The 14,767-nt window shown below is 46.8% G+C and overlaps 1 protein-coding gene across 3 annotated transcripts in view; it reads right to left on the bottom strand.

The window, feature by feature from the left end:
* The window catches only part of LOC147717719 (E3 ubiquitin-protein ligase TRIM39-like), a 141,896-nt gene that overhangs the window by 102,017 nt on the left and 25,112 nt on the right, over window positions 1-14,767 (bottom strand). For 2 of the 3 annotated variants that reach the window (XM_086924501.1, XM_086924498.1), the window contains exon 2: window positions 10,472-10,567. In XM_086924501.1, coding sequence (XP_086780627.1) covers window positions 10,472-10,567 — 96 coding nt within the window. The remainder of the gene's footprint in view (window positions 1-10,471; window positions 10,568-14,767) is intronic. The other variant, XM_086924499.1, reaches the window with a different exon arrangement.

Below are 14,767 nucleotides of genomic sequence, written 5' to 3'. Positions count from 1 at the left end.
CAAACTTACGATGTTGTTGTGTTTGCTTTCCTGCAAACGGGTGTCGGTTGTCCGTGCTTTGGATTTAGCTGGACGTAGCTTCACTCCTGAAGGTGTTACATTTCGCCTCTCCAGGCGCACCAAGACCAATACTGAGGTCATTTCTTACCCTTCTTTTCCTGCTCGTCCTAACCTTTGTGTGGTTCAATGCCTTAAAGATTATGAGGTGAGTACTTCTCTTCTTCGCTCTGATATGCAAGGCCAATTATTGATTGCATTGCAGAAGCCCTTTCGCCCCGTTACCCCGGCCACCTTGGCTCGTTGGGTACGGTGGCTTATGGGGGAAGCTGGCATTGATGTCTCTGTGTTTGGTGCTCATTCTGCCCGTGGGGCTATGACATCTAAGGCCTTCTCTTTGGGGGTCACCTTGTTGGACATTATGAAGGCTGCTGACTGGTCAACAGATTCTGTTTTCAAGACTTTCTATTTTAAAAATAATAATAATAATAAAACCACTTTTAAAGCGCATGATTACACTAGAACAGTGTGTCCCCGCGCTGAGAGATGCTACTGCTCCCCAAAGGACATTGTCCAGGAATCACCTGGAACCCCGTGTACAGGAACTATTAATTACATGGGAAGAGATGAGTTTTCAGTTTTAATCTTAATCTTGTTTCGGAGGGTTCCATACATAAATCCAGAGGAAGCTTATTCCAGTATTTACTAGCAAGAAACCTAAAGGAGCCACCTCCCATCCTGGTCTTGCGAACGCGGGGAAGTTGGAACAGCATCGCTCCGGCAGATCATAGGTTACGGGTAGGACGATGAATAGTGAGAAGGTTTCGCAAATAACCAGGGCCTTTTCCCTGGGCAATGCGATGGGCGAAGCAGAGAGCCTTAAACTTAATGCACTCCTCAATAGGGAGCCAGTGAAGTTCAAGAAGTGCCCTTTTGCCTGATGCTCTGCGTGGAAGGTTGAGCACCAGACGTGCAGCAGCATTTTGGACGCATTGCAACTGGTAAATGCCTTTTTTGCTAAGGCCTAGGAGAAGAGCATTGCCATAGTCTAAATGAGGCGTTACCAGGGCATGAATAAGTGTTTTCCTGGCACTAATGGGGAGTAAGTCAAGAACCTTTCGGAGAGTTTTAGGTATTCCAAAGCATTTTCCCGTGATTTTATTGATCTGATGCTTAAAGGAAAGCTCCGCGTCCACCATAATTCCTAAATTTCTTACAGACTCCATCGGGCAGGGGGTTGCCCCTAGTTCTGTTGGCCACCAGGCCTGCGACCAGGCAGAGGGGGATTTACCAACTACAAGCAGTTCTGTTTTGTCGCCATTAAGGCGTAGGCAGTTGTTGTTCATCCACCCTGCCACAGAAAGCATGCAGTTGGAAAAGTTAGTAGCATCCGCTGCCTGGTTGTGAGTGAGTTTGATTATTAGTTGGGTATCGTCAGCGTATGTGACGATATCCACTCTAAAAGCTTCCACAATATGAGCTAAGGGCTCCATATATAGATTGAACAGCGTGGGGCTCAGACTGGAGCCCTGAGGAACCCCATGTCTGAGCTTTCGAAGGGAGGATTTATAAGGGGGGCAGTGCACCTATTTCAAATGTTGCTTCTGTTGTGGTGAATCAGCTTTGAACAAGCATAATCGGAGCCTCCTGTCCTGCCGTAGAATTAAAAATTTGCAAACATTCGTGACAAGAATTTTCAATTCTATTAAGGACTAGGAGGCGAGGATTATCCCACCCATTGTTTGTTCATGATACTTACTGATGAATGTACCAGAATTGCTCTGTGTTCAAATGTTACCATTGCCTTGTTTTCTCTACCCACCCTTCTTAACATGTTCCTTTATATTATGGACGTGTATTACGACTTTGTATCTCATTTCAGGATCTGATCCCAAATGATGTCCCTACGGTGCGACGTGGATGTTCCTGCCTTCTTCTTTGGAGATTGCTTTTCCTGTTTTTCCCTTCGGCAGTTGCTGTGCTGGACTTTCATTCGTTGCCCTGGACTGGGTTTGCTTTTTGCATTGACTTTCATGTACTGTTGTTCTGCTCTCCAGGAATTCCTTCTCACCAAAGAAAGAGGAAGTGGGATTGTCTCCTTGGATATTTATAGTACAGACTCTATGGTTTTGACCCAAGTGTTTCTGGGTAATGTAGTTTTTACATGGCTGCTGGGCATTTCTAAATAAAGAAATGAGACTAGCATAATCCTCCCCCAAAAGTCCTTAATAGAATTGAAAATTCTTGTCACGAATGTTTGCAATTTTTTTTATTGTGTCTGTGTTCGCTCGTGCTGTGCTCCTATTCAACACAGCCATCCAATTCCTGTGGAGTCAAAGTCTGTCTTCCATTTTTCAAGTGTGAAATAATCTTTGGAGCCTGTGATACTGGCTATATGGCCTTCATAGTGTCGGCCCACGTAGTAAGTGTTGTATCATATCAGCAGAGTGTGGATGTCTTTTTTGTAGGTTTATAGCACAAGCTCACCCTGATGGTATTGGAGCATTTAACATGGCCACAATATTTTTCGCACAGGTTACACACATTTTTTTTTTTTTTTGCCTCGAGGATTTTCAGTGATTTGGTCAGAATCACAGGGTGTTGTGCGGACGCTGAGACTCCAACCTAGCTCCCCAGTTCAGTGGTGGCAGTTCTGGTTACATTACACGCCATGCCTTCCCTCCTGCAATATGCTTTCCCTCACATTTGCCTGCCATTTCGCCTGTAAACCATTTGCCTGCCCACCTCAAAACGTGCTTTCTGGGCCATGCTCCCGTTTCTGCCATTCTCCTTGTTCTCTAATGCACTTAACACATCCGTTCTCTGCATCTCCGATTACTCTACATCCACTGGACATGTTTGCTTCTTGCTCACCCCCACCCCTCAAAATTGGGATTTGCTGTAACCCTTTTCCTCTGCAATACTGAACTGCAATCTGCCTCCTTCCTTCCCCAATCCCCACCCCTAAGTCTTCCCGACTTCTTTTATTTATATGCTCCATTGCAATCTTGCTTATGCTCATGCTTTCTGTTTATTATTCCACTGGTGTCCTCCATACAGCCATTCACCCATTTCTCTCCACCTCCTGCTTACCTTGTGTCTATTGTGTCGACTTTCATTCTGCATCCTGTTCTTTCCTTAACAGGAAAAAAAGCGCTATGATGCTTATTTTTTAAAAAAAACTTTAAGCCATGAAACAGGCAACAAGCATGTGCAATGCAAAAGGTCTCGCATTAGGAAAGTTTGAGCTACTGGTATTGTAAATGACAATTTTTTTATTTATGTGTTGGCTTTGAAAATAGCGAAATTAATAGCTTTGTCATTTACAATGCCAATAGTTTTAACTTTCGCAAATGTGACACCTATAGCATTTGTAATGCAATATGTGTTGTATTTACGTGACTTAGATGTATTGATATTACAAATAACAATGGCTTTTATTTATTTTAATAATTAATACTTAAATAAAAGTTATTGTAATTTATTATGGCAATAGCTTAAACTTGTGTAAATAACTTATGTAGATACTGTTCAGTGTATTTTATTGTGACGAAAATCCAAGAACAGAAGTGAAATATTAACATCTTTTGTGACATTTGTAATGAAGCTTGAAACATTGAGAGAACATATTTGAACCAGTTGTTGTTGAATGGTTGCACAGATTGATGCTGTGGTGGCGTTGAGTGATGTTGTGGTGGCGACGAGTGATGCTGTGGCGTTCAGTGATGCTGTGGTAGCGCATTGTGATGTTGTGGTGCCCCTGAGTGATGCTGTGGTGGTGCGGAGTGATGCTGTGGTGATGCGATAGATAGATAGAGTGTGATAGATAGATAGAGTGAGAGCGATAGATAGAGTGAGGGCGATAGATAGAGTGAGGGCGATAGATAGAGTGAGGGCGATAGATAGAGTGAGGGCGATAGATAGAGTGAGGGCGATAGATAGAGTGAGGGCGATAGATAGAGTGAGGGCGAGCGATAGAGTGAGGGCGAGCGATAGAGTGAGGGCGAGCGATAGAGTGAGGGCGAGCGATAGAGTGAGGGCGAGCGATAGAGTGAGGGCGAGCGATAGAGTGAGGGCGAGCGATAGAGTGAGGGCGAGCGATAGAGTGAGGGCGAGCGATAGAGTGAGGGCGAGCGATAGAGTGAGGGCGAGCGATAGAGTGAGGGTGATAGAGTGAGGGCGATAGAGTGAGGGCGATAGATAGAGGGAGGGCGATAGATAGAGGGAGGGCGATAGATAGAGGGAGGGCGATAGATAGAGGGAGGGCGATAGATAGAGGGAGGGCGATAGATAGAGGGAGGGCGATAGATAGAGGGAGGGCGATAGATAGAGTGAGGGCGAGCGATAGAGTGAGGGCGAGCGATAGAGTGAGGGCGATGGAGTGAGGGCGAGCGATGGAGTGAGGGCGATGAAGTGAGGGCGATGGAGTGGGGAGGGCGAGCGATAGAGTGAGGGCGATAGAGTGAGGGCGATAGAGTGAGGGCGATAGAGTGAGGGCGATAGAGTGAGGGCGATAGAGTGAGGGCGATAGAGTGAGGGCGATAGAGTGAGGGCGATAGAGTGAGGGCAATAGAGAGATAGAGTGAGGGCGATAGAGAGATAGAGTGAGAGAGATAGAGTGAGGGCAATAGAGTGAGGGTGATAGAGTGAGGGTGATAGAGTGTGGGCGATAGAGTGAGGGCGATAGAGTGAGGGCGATGGAGTGAGGGCGATAGAGAGATAGAGTGAGGGCGATAGAGAGATAGAGTGAGAGAGATAGAGTGAGAGAGATAGAGTGAGGGCGATGGAGTGAGGGCGATAGAGTGAGGGCGATAGAGTGAGGGCGATGGAGTGAAGGTGATGGAGTGAAGGTGATGGAGTGAGGGCGATGGAGTGAGGGCAATGGAGTGAGGGCAATGGAGTGAGGGCAATGGAGTGAGGGCAATGGAGTGAGGGCAATGGAGTGAGGGCAATGGAGTGAGGGCAATGGAGTGAGGGCAATAGAGTGAGGGCAATGGAGTGAGGGCGATAGAGAGATAGAGTGAGGGCGATATAGCGAGGGCGATAGAGCAAGGCCGATAGAGCGAGGGCGATAGAGCAAGGCCGATAGAGCGAGGGCGATAGAGCGAGGGCGATAGAGCGAGGGCGATAGAGAGATAGAGTGAGGGCGATGGAGAGATAGAGTGAGGGTGATAGAGAGATAGAGTGAGGGCGATAAAGAGATAGAGTGAGGGCGATAGAGAGGTAGAGTGAGGGCGATGGAGAGATAGAGTGAGGGCGATAGAGAGATAGAGTGAGGGCGATAGAGAGATAGAGTGAGGGCGATAGAGAGATAGAGTGAGGGCGATAGAGCGATAGAGTGAGGGCGATAGAGAGATAGAGTGAGGGCGATAGAGCGATAGAGTGAGGGCGATAGAGAGATAGAGTGAGGGCGATAGAGTGAGGGCGATAGAGTGAAGGCGATAGAGTGAAGGCGATAGAGTGAGGGTGATAGAGAGATAGAGTGAGGGCGATAGAGAGATAGAGTGAGGGCGATAGAGAGATAGAGTGAGGGCGATAGAGAGATAGAGTGAGAACGATAGAGAGACAGAGTGAGGGCGATAGAGTGAGGGCGATCGATAGGTAGAGAAAACGGTTGCCCATAAGATAATGTAATGTAATGTAATAAAAATAGGGAGAATTATTCTTACTTGTTTTGAGACAGTGCTTCATGCCGCACTTCGGCCCTTTTCAAGTGCTGTAAATATCCAGCGTTACAGTTACCCAATTCAATCATAAAATGCATATTTATTCTAAGTGCAAGTAAACAGTTCCACTTACTTTATTAGGAATGTTTAGGATTCACTGTGCTTCAGTGCAGCCCTATATACTTATAAGAACAGTCTGCGGATGTTTAGTGGTGGATCTTTGGCTGAATCGTTTATTTTGTTATGTACTTCCCGAATATTCCCTGCTTAGTGACAGGTCAAAAAGTGTACTAGCAATCTCTGTGTTTTTGTAAAGCGCTCGAATGCCGTTGGGTAACGTCCGCGCTATATAAAAACAAGCTCTCGGTATTGCGTGGCGGGGGGACAGATTCCTTTGAAATCTGATGGGGGGGGGCAGGGGAGCGGATTCCTTTGAAGTCTGACGCCGAGGCTCAGACAAATGGTTTGCGATGTGGCTGGCGGTGTAAGAGCGCGGGGTAGGCCGCTGCCCCCAAAACTCGTGCTGCCCAGGGCGGAAAGCCACCCACTCACCACCCCCTTGCTAAGCCACTGGAGACAAAAATACTCCTGTGGTTTAATTTAAGTTGTGATTGAATTAAGTGTTTGTATGACCAATAAATCAGCAGCAGACAGCAATTTTTTACCACAGGTCATTTTCCAGTGCACCACTGATTATCATGGCTGATCGTATATAAATGTTCCTGTTGCCTATTATCATCGGACACTGTCACAACTGGGTGCTCCATTTTAAGAAACTAGCTTAAAAAATGATCTTTCTGCTAGCTGAGGGAGAGCACTCAAATGGCAAACTGACAAATTGCTTAATTCCATAAAAGTTCTTGCACTGGAGCTTCCGCAAAGGATCATCTTTGAGTTAAGATTCCAAACAAGCAGGCTTGTGGTGATCTCAGAGCAAAGGGGTCAGACTGCTCAATGTCACCAGTTCCCACCCCAAAGGGCTGGAGGAAATCAGCAACGCGATCACCTGATGACCAGCGCGACTTGCGGATGTGCGCAAATTGCACCAAGATGAACTGAATAAGTGTGGCAGTGCATGCACCGCTTATGCAAAGATTCACAGACACAAAAAAGTGATTATTAAGGTTATCCAGTGTTCAGAATTTGCTGGGACAGTCTCGAGTTTTCACCACAACTTGCAGCTTATCACGGTTTACAGAGAGGGTCTAATGAACAGAGAGAAAGTGGGGTGTTCATGTGTTCCAGTGCAGCATTCCTGAGAAGCCTCCAGCCAAAGCATTTTACCTAACAGATTATACAGAATGTAAAAGTTGCATTTACTTCCCTCTATTGCCTCACTGTCCGTGTTTTCTTTACATATTAATGACTTTACTTAAGCCATTTTCTGCCCTCCGCTTCATGTTTCTATGCTACGGTTTTTGGATTTCAAAATCTGGTGACCCTTAAGATAGCGAGTTTCTATGTAGGGAGTCTGACAAGAGGTGAAGCAAAAGTATTTCCGAATTATGAAAGCACGATTGTTGAGGCAGAAATGTTCCCTGGGTGGTAATGAGGCACGTACCCCTTGTCCAGAGTGTCCGACTGCATGTGAAACTGGTATTCTGCTTTTTTGATTGGACTTGGCATCCAGCTGATCAGGAGTGCGCGCAGAGGCAGACTCCTGCTCTTGGCAACAGGAGGGCTAGATCCTGATCGGGGACCTGAAGGGGCACCTTGAGCGTTCCCTCCTAGTGAACTCCATGCATGAAGCTGTGGCGGAGCTTACTGTTAATCTTGAGAGTGTGAGAGACAGAGAAAGAGAGAGAGAGAGAGTGTGTGTGAGAGTATGTGTGTGAGAGAGAGAGAGAGTGAGAGAGATTGTGTGTGAGTGTGTGTGTGTGAGAGAGAGAGGGTGTGTGTGTGTGTGTGAGAGTGTGTGTGAGAGAGTGTGTGAGAGAGTGTGTGTGTGTGTGTGTGAGAGAGAGTGTGTATGAGTGTGTGAGAGAGTGTGTATGAGTGTGTGAGAGAGTGTGTATGAGTGTGTGAGAGAGTGTGTGTGAGAGAGAGTATGTGTGTGAGAGTGTGTGTGTGAAAGACAGAGAGAGAGAGTGTGTTCCTGTGTGTGTAATACGCTGGGTACTAGGGCTAGTGGAACCTATTCTGGGTGCCCCTGGTTTAGAATGGCACAAGTTGGAGACTGATTGCAGCTTTTGCAGGCAGTGCGAATACTTTCATTCCTGTGAATCGGGTAAATGAAATGAAAATAGAGAGCTTGGGTCCTAAAATGTACACGTTTCTCTCCTGGGCTCCTGCCTCAAGTGCCACCTGAACCTTGGAGTTAGCAGGTAGTAGCTGCAGAGCCCCGAGCTGCTGATTGGAATGTGTCCATCGCTCTGGGTACGGAAACCTTCTAATAGGGTCTGAAATAAAGTGCTTAAGTGTTCACTCTGTATGCACGGTTAAGAATAATACTAATGAAGTTGACAAGGTATGAGCACGTTCTGAGCTGCACAACTTAAAACAAGCGGTAACTATTACAAGCAGTCGTGTCTACACGGCGTAGAGCGAAAGGGCACAGAAAAGGAGGCAGGGAGGGCGTGATGAAGGGGGCGAGGATGGTAATGGGGAAGAAGGGCAGGGCCTAAAGAGTCAATAATGATGTGGGAGGAGAGAATGACGCTGTACATGCAACGCGGCTACAGAAGAGATGAATCGCAACAATAAAAATTTACTCCTTTGTAAACTCGAGCACGCCACCCCTGACGCAGGAGCCCGTCTGATACACAAACCCAAGGTAGACTCCAAAAATAACCAACCAGCAGCCAAGCATTGTGAAAGAGACCCGGAGCTGAGCGGGTGCCTGTGCCAATTGTTGCCTCACTCCAAGCACACGGGAAGGGAGGGGATGGGTAACGGAAACGCTGTGTTTGTTCTCGGAGGGTGGGAGGAGGGCTCCAAACGTGAAGTGGGGGGGAGACAACCTTAAATACCAGTGACGCGCATGAAATTAAGTGATCTAAAAGGGTTGTGAAAGTGCAATTCAAAACACGCAGTTTCACTGGAAGTTACGAGAACAGAGTTTTGTCAGCATCAAATGCAAACAAGAATAAATGGCATGAAGCGGGCGCCTCAAGAGGTTAGGAGATAGCGGACGCCATTTTGCAGGAACACCAGCTGCAATTAAACACAAGAGCTGGGGAGGGGGTGTCAGATGCGGGAGCCGACTCCTTTGAAGTCTGATGCCGAGGCTCACAGGCGTGCGATGTGCCCGCGCCTGGCTTGGCGGCAGAAATCAAAGGAAAGGCGAGCAAGCATATGGAGAGTGAGGGGGTGTGCAGCCTGGTGAGCTGAATGCGTGTGGTTGTATTCACATGCACTGTACCCGATCCACAGTTTGGGTAGACTTTTGAAAAGCCTTACTATAATCTCGTCCAGTATCCCTAACGGGATGGCTAAGGCGAGACCTAAAAAAAAAATTGACAAAACCAATACACTTTGCAAAACCAATGCTTGTAGTTTTGAGCCAGGGCCTTTGCGTGCATTGCAATTTTGAACACTACAGACCATTAAGATGGTAAGTGGATGACAAAAAGACGTCATGTTCCTATGAAATATCAGAGACTGGAGAAACTGCAGTCATATTAAATTGCCACTAGTGGCTCTTTGTTGTATATAAAAGCCTCATGTTCAGTTTTATTTGTAGGGATTTCCATTAATGGAAGGCCTCCCTGTTTCCCAGACCAGTGTTTCTGCTTTCCCAGTTATTGCCCCTTTGACAACAAAGAGACATCTTAGGACTGAATGGCCACCACAGCTGAGTACAACAGAAGTCTTTATATAACATGTAGCTGGTGAAAGAGGGATACATAAAAGACCAATAACACTTGTATATCGGGACGAGAAGGAAGTATTGCCAATAAGCACTGTGCTCTGGTGCCATTAAAATGTACTGTTGCAATTGATTTCAAAGAGTGCTACTCTACTCTACTCCCCTCTAATCTACACTACTCTGCTCTACATCACTCTACTGTACGCCAGTATTCTCCACCCAAACCAGTCCATACCACTATACTCTATGCCATTCTACTTTATGTCACTCCACACTATGCTACCACTTTATGCCACTCTACGGCTCCCAACTCCCTCTACTTTTCTCTACGCTACTCTACTCAACGTTACTCCACTCAACTCTACACCACTCCAGGCCACTACTCAACATTCTAATCCACTCTGTCCTCCTCTACTCCATCCTATACCACTCTGCTCCACTCAACATCACTCCATTCTACACAATTCCACTCTACACTACTCTCCTCTATGCCACTGTTCTCTATGTCACACCACTAACATTTGGCTATGCAGAACAGCAGTCACTCTGCTGTACAAAGTGGCTTAAACATTCCATCTGCAGTCTGTTGGCCCGCCTCCTGGACCAACTCAGGGGTTCTGGAGGCTGCCCTACGAGACTTCTTTTACTGCTAGCTCCTGCTACAGGGACTAGTTGAACTTCTGTTATCTATACCAGATTGGTAGAATTGTGGCACTGAACAGCAAAGTAATGGTCTTCTCCACATTGCAGAAAAGGTCATTTCCATGAGCCTTGGTTTACCCCGCTATATGAAAGGGCAGGTTTCCCTGTCCTTTCAGCATTTTCAGGTCTTTCTCTGTCCCTGGCTTCTCTCTCTTACCTCAAGGTCGGTCATGAATACCCACCATATCGCTTATCTCCAATTCAGACTCAGAGTACCCCCTTGCCTCTCGGCTTCTTTAAAGTCTGAGGCCCCCAATGTCTCGCATCTCTCTACAAATACAGCCAGGAAACCTCTCACCTCTACCTTCGACGCAGTCCTGCTTTCTTCCACTGCCCACGTTTCAAGGCTCTCCAGATCCTTTTTCAGTTGTTCCAGGTGGCCATGAAGTATTTTCTGAAGAACAGTCCAAGTGTTAATATTACCAACAGCTATTTTGCATATTATTAGTTAGTGAACATTTCAGCTGTGCACCTGCCCTTATGATGCTATAGACTGCATTTGTTGGCATAAACATTGTACACACAAGTCATTAGGTCTAGAGTCCGCTTAGCCATGCTCTCCACTAGGCTGTCACGAAGGAGAACATCACCCATTATAAGAATGTGATGTCACATAGACACTTCGCATTCTCCTACCCCACCATGAGTTCTTTTCATTTTGGCCTTTGTTGTAAATGTGTTACCTTTCTTCAGTGTTGATTATTCTAGAATGCTTGTACCTGTGTTCTCCAATAGAAATTCACTACTTACCCCAAAGAGCTTGGCATATTATCTTCAACAGCCTTCTTAGAAGTCTTCCTCAATACATCCAGAACTCTCATCTGCTGCAGACATGCAACACCTCAAACACTGCCTGCAGCTCATCCAGACCTGATGACCAGCACCTACCTGAAGCTCAACCCCACCAAGACAGAGATCCTGTTATAAGCCAAGGGCAGCAAGCAAGAACCAGTACAAACCAGGTACAATGACATGCACCTGCAAGGATTAGAACCCAAGCATTTCAACCAGTGGCAAGTCACTCAGATGCACATTTAACACTGATCGCATCCTCAAAGAAAACATCGCTGAGAAAAACAAGACTGTCCGATTCCAGCTCTCTACAGGGTAAAGTGAAATCATCTCTCCTAGACAGGGACTTCATAACTGCTTTACAAGTCCTCGTACTTGCTCATCTGGACAGTGGCAATGCTACCTAATACACGGCCTCCCAGATCCACACTATTCAGCCATTAGAGGCACATAACATACTGCAACACCCCTAATGAAGGCTATGAAAAAATAGAACCACATCACTGGGCTCCCATTGCCAGGCCGCACCACCTTAAAACGAGTGCATTTACAAAGTCATCATGACATGCAACTCCAGGACATCTGGTTGACAAGCTCAGCGTCTCCGGTCGTTCTTGGCACACCCCTGGTTACAACACTATCAGTCAGACAGGAAAGAAATGCAAAAATAAAAGGAAAAAATAAGCAATTGCCCTTCTTTATCTTTGAATGAATGAATGAAGTGTGATTTATACCTGCGCAACTTAGCCCAGTGGGCGTCAAGGCGCCTAACTCAATATCTAGCTGAATCTACCAGGTGACAGGAGCTTACTGGTAGGCCTTAATGAAACACCAGGTTTTGAGGGCTTTCCTAAAGAGATCCAATGAGGGCTGTAATTTGATCTCCAGGGGAAGTGTGTTCCATAATTGGGGTGCCAAGATGGAAAAAGCCCTACTCCCCCATCTAACCTTCCTAGAGCGAGGGACTACCAGTTGATTCAGCTCTAGAGAGCGTAGACATCTGCTCGGGACATACCGGGTGAGCAGAGATCCAAAAGCGTCGGCAGGGCCAGCCATGAGGGCACTATAAGTAAGGCAGAGGAGTTTAAAAGACACTCTGGAGGTAATAGGGAGCCAGTGGAGGCTCTTCCTTGCCATGGTAGCGGATGACAGCCATGGCAGGGCCAACACAAATCTCGCAGCGGCATTCTGCACAACCTGTAAACGCTGCAGAAGACCCTTGTTGGCCCCGGCATAAAGTGAGTTGCAATAATTGAGCCTTGAGCCAACAAGAGCAATCACAATCTGCTTGCGTGCCTGGGGGGAAAGGTAGTGAAGAATTCTTTTAAGGGTCCTGATGACACCCCAACAGGTGGCCATAGTCCTATTGACCTGAAGCTCCATAGAGAGCGAGGTGTCAAAGATGACGCCGAGATTCTTGGCAGATTGTGTGGGAGTGGGGCAGGTGCCTAAAGATGAGGGCCACCACTCACCCGACCACATGTCCTGGTCCTTGCCGAAGACCAGGACCTCTGTTTTGTCGCCGTTCAACTTTTGGGAGTTGAGAATCATCCACTCTGCAACGAGTTGCATGCAGGACCTAAAGTTGGACGCGGAAATACTCACAGAGTGGGTCAGGGACACCATAATCTGCGTGTCGTCGGCGTACAACACCACCTCCATCCCCTGAGATCTTACTAGTCTCGCAAGGGGGGCCACGTAGATATTGAACAGGGTCGGGCTCAATGCTGACCCCTGTGGCACCCCACATTGCAAAGACTTAGCAGGGGAGAGGAAATCTCCAAGCATCACACGCTGTTCTCTCTGCTGTAAAAAAGAGTTCAGGAGACTCAGGGCCGGCCCTGTTACCCCTGCCTCCCTTAACCGAGATGTTAAAGTAGAGGGAGACAGGGTGTCAAATGCCGCTGTGAGGTCCAACAGTACTAGCACGGTGGTTTGGCCCAGATCTACTTTTCGGCGAATGTTGTCTACAACCTTAGTCAGAGCAGACTCCGTGCTGTGGAGCTTCCTAAAACCATGTTGGGACCCGTCCAAGAACCCAGAAGAGTCCAGGAAGTTGGATAGGTGACAGTTCAAATGAGCTTCCAACATCTTAGCAGGGGCCGGCAGAAGAGATATTGGTCTGAAGTTCTTCAGGAGACCAGGATCCAGAGTGGGCTTTTTAAGAAGAGGTTTCACTATGGCCTTCTTCCATGCCGTAGGGAAGGTGCCCTGTTCCATAGCTCCATTCATTATTTCCAGCATAGGAGGAAGAATGATGTCCCTACATTCCTTTAGTACTTTCAAAGGAACAGGGTCCAGAGGAGAGGCTGATTTCGTTCTATCTAAAAGTCGATTAAGACCGTCCAAGGAAAGCGAAGGGAAGTGGGCAAGGATTTGGGTAGAATCACCAGTCCAAGATTCAAACTGCTTAATTCGAGAGGAATCATTGTCATTCAGGATATTCCTCTGGGATTGTAGAGCCAGATAGATATCATCTATTTTTTTTATAGAAGAAGTCCGAGATGTTATTACATAGCTCCTGTGAGCCTACCACAGGGTCAGGAGCCTGAAGAGAGCAGAGGGAGTCCACGATCTTAAAAAGCTCTTTGGATGAAGTAAGAGAACTGGTCAGGTTGGTGAAATATTCCTGTTTCTCCTTGATAACTCTGCTTTTATATTCTCGCAACAGGCGCCTGTATACCTCCCGTGCTGTCGGATCCCAGGGTTTGCGCCAGTCTCTCTCCTTCCTTCTACACTTTTGTCTGAGGAGCCTCAATGTTTCTGTAAACCAGGGGGCTGAGGGTTTCTGTCGTGCCACATATCTGAGTGAGGTAGGGGCTAACTCATCAGCTGCTTTAGTGATAGAGTCGGCAAGTTCCTGTGCCACCTCATCAACCGCCCTCTGAGATGTGATGCTGATGGTTTGAATAAAAGGGGCCAGAGCCTCGTTGGTGATATTTCTAAAGCTTCTTTTAAGACATTTATTGGTGGTAACCGAATTACCCTCAATACGGGGAGTGTTTAAGTCCAGAGGTACTGCTAGATGATCTGACCATACTATAGGCAAAGGCGCGCCGACTGTTAGTCTCAAATCACTGGAGAACACCCCGTCCAGGGTATGGCCAGCCCTGTGAGTCGGGCAATGTACCATTTGGACAAAGTCACAGGCTTCCAAAGCATTGACCAAAGTAGATGTGTCTTTAGCTTCCAGATCATCTAAATGAAAATTTAAGTCACCAAGAATGGTGAAGTGAGTTCTCCCAAAAATAGGGCTCCAAGATTCTAAAGAGGTCAAGGCAAAAGTTAGTTCTCGGTCCTGGAGGTCTATATACAAGAATTCCAGAGAAGGAGATCGAGGGGGAACACACAATACAGAAATATAAAGCCTCAAAGGGACCCGAAGGGACCGATAGAGACTTCACAGTACAGGAAAGTGTGGCCTTAACGAGGATTGCCAGTCCACCTCCTCTGCGTCGCACTCTATCCTGCCTATGAAGCGCATATCCTTCAGGTATAGCCAAGAGAAGATCATGACCAGAGGACTCAAAGGCCCATGTCTCGGTCACAAAGACCCAGTCTGGTTGCCTCATGCTTACAAAATCGTGAAAAGCTACATTATGTTTAATAAGCGATCGCGCACCAATGACCTGCAAAAACATCTCCATATCAAGAAAGTCTGTCCAAACCCTGCTCCAGTCTAGAGAAAAGATGAAGACACACCTCTTTAAACAAGCATTGACATAGCCAATAGGTCTCGTCTTTGGGACCTTTTAAGTGTTTAGCCATGCAACAGTTATTGTTGCACCAAGAATATTGTGCT

The sequence above is a fragment of the Lissotriton vulgaris genome, chromosome 5 (genome assembly GCF_964263255.1).
Source record: "Lissotriton vulgaris chromosome 5, aLisVul1.2, whole genome shotgun sequence".
NCBI lineage: Eukaryota > Metazoa > Chordata > Amphibia > Caudata > Salamandridae > Lissotriton > Lissotriton vulgaris.
This window is presented reverse-complemented; position numbering and strand designations above follow the sequence as displayed.